The sequence below is a fragment of the Cyprinodon tularosa genome, unplaced genomic scaffold, assembly GCF_016077235.1.
Source record: "Cyprinodon tularosa strain WSP-4 unplaced genomic scaffold, ASM1607723v1 ctg22, whole genome shotgun sequence".
In the NCBI taxonomy this organism is placed as follows: Eukaryota; Metazoa; Chordata; class Actinopteri; order Cyprinodontiformes; family Cyprinodontidae; genus Cyprinodon; species Cyprinodon tularosa.
The window spans coordinates 421,965-424,592 of NW_024038821.1; the positions used below are offsets into that span (position 1 = coordinate 421,965).

General features: G+C 38.7%; 1 protein-coding gene across 1 annotated transcript; it reads right to left on the reverse strand.

The window, feature by feature from the left end:
* Positions 1-364: 364 nt before the first annotated feature.
* Positions 365-2,109, reverse strand: LOC119784113. The gene is made up of 4 exons (XM_038286013.1): positions 1,715-2,109; positions 1,588-1,643; positions 1,224-1,508; positions 365-1,149 (listed from the first exon to the last, which is right to left on the reverse strand). Exons 1-4 carry the CDS (start codon positions 1,738-1,740, stop codon positions 644-646), a joined length of 873 nt encoding a protein of 290 aa, XP_038141941.1. The 5' UTR covers positions 1,741-2,109; the 3' UTR covers positions 365-643.
* Between the last annotated feature and the right edge of the window lie 519 nt (positions 2,110-2,628).

Genomic DNA, 2,628 nt, shown 5'->3' on the forward strand with positions numbered 1-2,628 from the left:
GTGAAAAAAATAAAAACACCCACCCAACACATGGACCTCTCTAGATATATACATACCATTTATACAAATTAAAATTATTCAGGCCAGAGCTTTGTTTTAGTTTGCTCTTTATAGACTTAGGGTTTCAGTTAGAAATCTTTTCAACCGGTAGCTTATGTTTTTTGGTTAAGTAATACCAGATTGGTGCCATATTTGATTACAATACAGGAAAGTCCATGTTACATAAAGTATTAAAGTCTTTTGTAAGCTGTAGGATTGGCAAAAAAAGCACAGAAATCAATACTGGATTTTTTTTTCCAGTCTTCTTTAATGATGTGGATTTCCCCCCCCCTTTTTCCATTTTGGGAACAAACAAAAAAGTCCCTTTGGTGCTGCAAATTTTGCCGATATTAAGTTAGGACCTCATTCCAACACTACTAAAGTAAACTTTAGCACATCACAGGAGATTTGTGAAAGGTAACATTAGATTTTTGACACAATGACAAAGCCTGAAGCAGTAAGCTGAGCCAAACAAAAAAGGGATCAAGGAGCAGCTGAGGGAAATAAATTAATTCAGGTTGCCAACCAAAAGTTACCTTTTAGCAGAGTAATATAGATGCAACCTTCTAAAGGATCTCAAGTAAAACTTGCAGCACCATGAGACTTATCCAAAAACATTTTGAGAACCATAGCCATAATTTCTTTGTTGTGCAGAGCGAATAGGATGCCTTTGAAGATTTGGGTAAGAGAAAGTTTCCCGGTACTTTTGATCAGGCCTGTAAGGATCACCAATATAGCGACTGTCATGTCTCTGGTTCTTCCGATGCTCGAGGTGGTCAGAGGTAAGTGTGTACGTGCCTGGTGGGAACCTCCTATTCAGCAACATGTACTCATATAGAGGGTAGCCAAGCCGAAGTCGATTCAAAAGTCCTCCTAGTGGGCTACCACTGGCAGGCTCGTTTGGAGCCATGACTGGTAAGTACTGGGAGGGAAGGCCTTCGTCTTCAGATTCAGAGTGAAAGTCCCCTTCTTCATACGTCCTCTCCTCATATGAAGTTTCACCTGGCCTGAATTGAGGCGTCATAAAGCTAGGACTCTCAGAAAACTTTCTGTCATCATTAGGAAGGGTAGTTCCAGAGAAATGTGTGTGAGGATCAACTGCCCACTTAACTGCAAGCAAGAAGAATTCAAATTTAGTCTACATTTACTAACAGCAGAAAGAAAACATCTAGGGAATCACCTACCTTGGTCTGGTGCAGATTGAGCTCTAGACTGTGTTGAACCTACAGGAAAGCCACCATCATTTCCTTGATGTACAGGTGGAGAAAATACATTGGAACCATAAGGAGCAGGAACTGGTCTTATATGATCACCAGGATAAAATACAGGTTCTTTATCTGGATGAAGCTGTAAAACTGGGTTTGATGCAGGCTGGAAAGCAGACTCCTTATGCACAAATCCATGCGCAGGTTCCTCCCAACTGAAACCAAAGGAAGGGTTTGTATTGGAGACCCCTAAATGATCCGAGGCTGCACAGTGAAAAGAGAGTACATTTTTGCTGATTAAATATATTAACATGTGCCTAAGTAGGTCAAAAAGTGTGTTTACCTTTATTGGTGGGGTAAGCTTTAATTGCACCAGTAAGAACGACAAGGAGCCACAGCCTATTGAAAAGCAGCAGAATAAAACTACAACCATTTTAGATCAGGAAGTAAATTATCAAAGCTGTTCTTACCCTGTAAAGGCCAAGCCAGCCATCATATTTGATGAGCTGCCTTACTGCTTGAGTTGCATTTCCTTGCAAATGGCTGATTATAGTTGCAAGGCACTTTCACCGACCAATCACAGCATCACAAGTGAAAAGTTTGCAGCTGCTAGTCATTAATCCTGATGAAGGTTGAAGCTCAGACTGAAATGAAAACCCAGATTTGGTCCAGGAGCTTCCTTCAGGTAAAATAAATAATGTTTTAAATTAGTGTCTTTAAATGGTGGAAAAATTCAAAGTTTGTGTTTTAACGTGTAAAATCACATGCTGATTTGTTTCCTAAAGCATATTTATAATCACAGTTACTTCTCTCCTTTCACTCACCTACACCAGGGGCGGTTCTACACAGCTGCCCCCTACTTTTATGTCCTTGAGATACTTGAAATTTCCTATCGCTTTTTTTTTCCAAAAGCCTTTTACCCCCTGCAGATTTGATGTTAATTTAACAAAAATATATAACTGTAGATATAAACTTTATAAAAAAAATGTGTGCCAAAGTTATAGTTTTAGATTTTTTTATGTCTTTATTTATCTTGTGCAATATTTGTTTAACTGAGTTTGGCTATTTAAAATACTAAAAAAAAATTATTGGAAGAGAAAATTCACTTAGATTCAAAATACTTTATTGATCCAAAAGAGGCATTTAATTCATTAATAATATTTGAACTTTATTGATCTCAAACTTGAGATATTAACCAGCAGTGGGCTGCCATCGTGGGGTGCCAGGGGATCCGTATGGGGTTAAGGATCTTGCTCAGAGACCCAGAGTGGCAGCTTAAACTCAGAACCTTAGGATTCAAAGCTCTATGCCATAACCACTAAGTCGTCACTTCCCAACTATGGCACTACACATAGTTTTTAATAATTGTTTTGGCTGTTTTGTC

Excerpts from the sequence above, each read along its gene's own strand:
- LOC119784113 (XM_038286013.1), bottom strand. The coding sequence starts at position 1,740 with ATGATGGCTGGCTTGGCCTTTACAGG. Across the intron at positions 1,644-1,714 it reads GCTGGCTTGGCCTTTACAGG|GCTGTGGCTCCTTGTCGTTC; the intron begins GTAAGAACAGCT and ends GCTTTTCAATAG. Across the intron at positions 1,150-1,223 it reads TCAATCTGCACCAGACCAAG|TTAAGTGGGCAGTTGATCCT; the intron begins GTAGGTGATTCC and ends TCTTGCTTGCAG.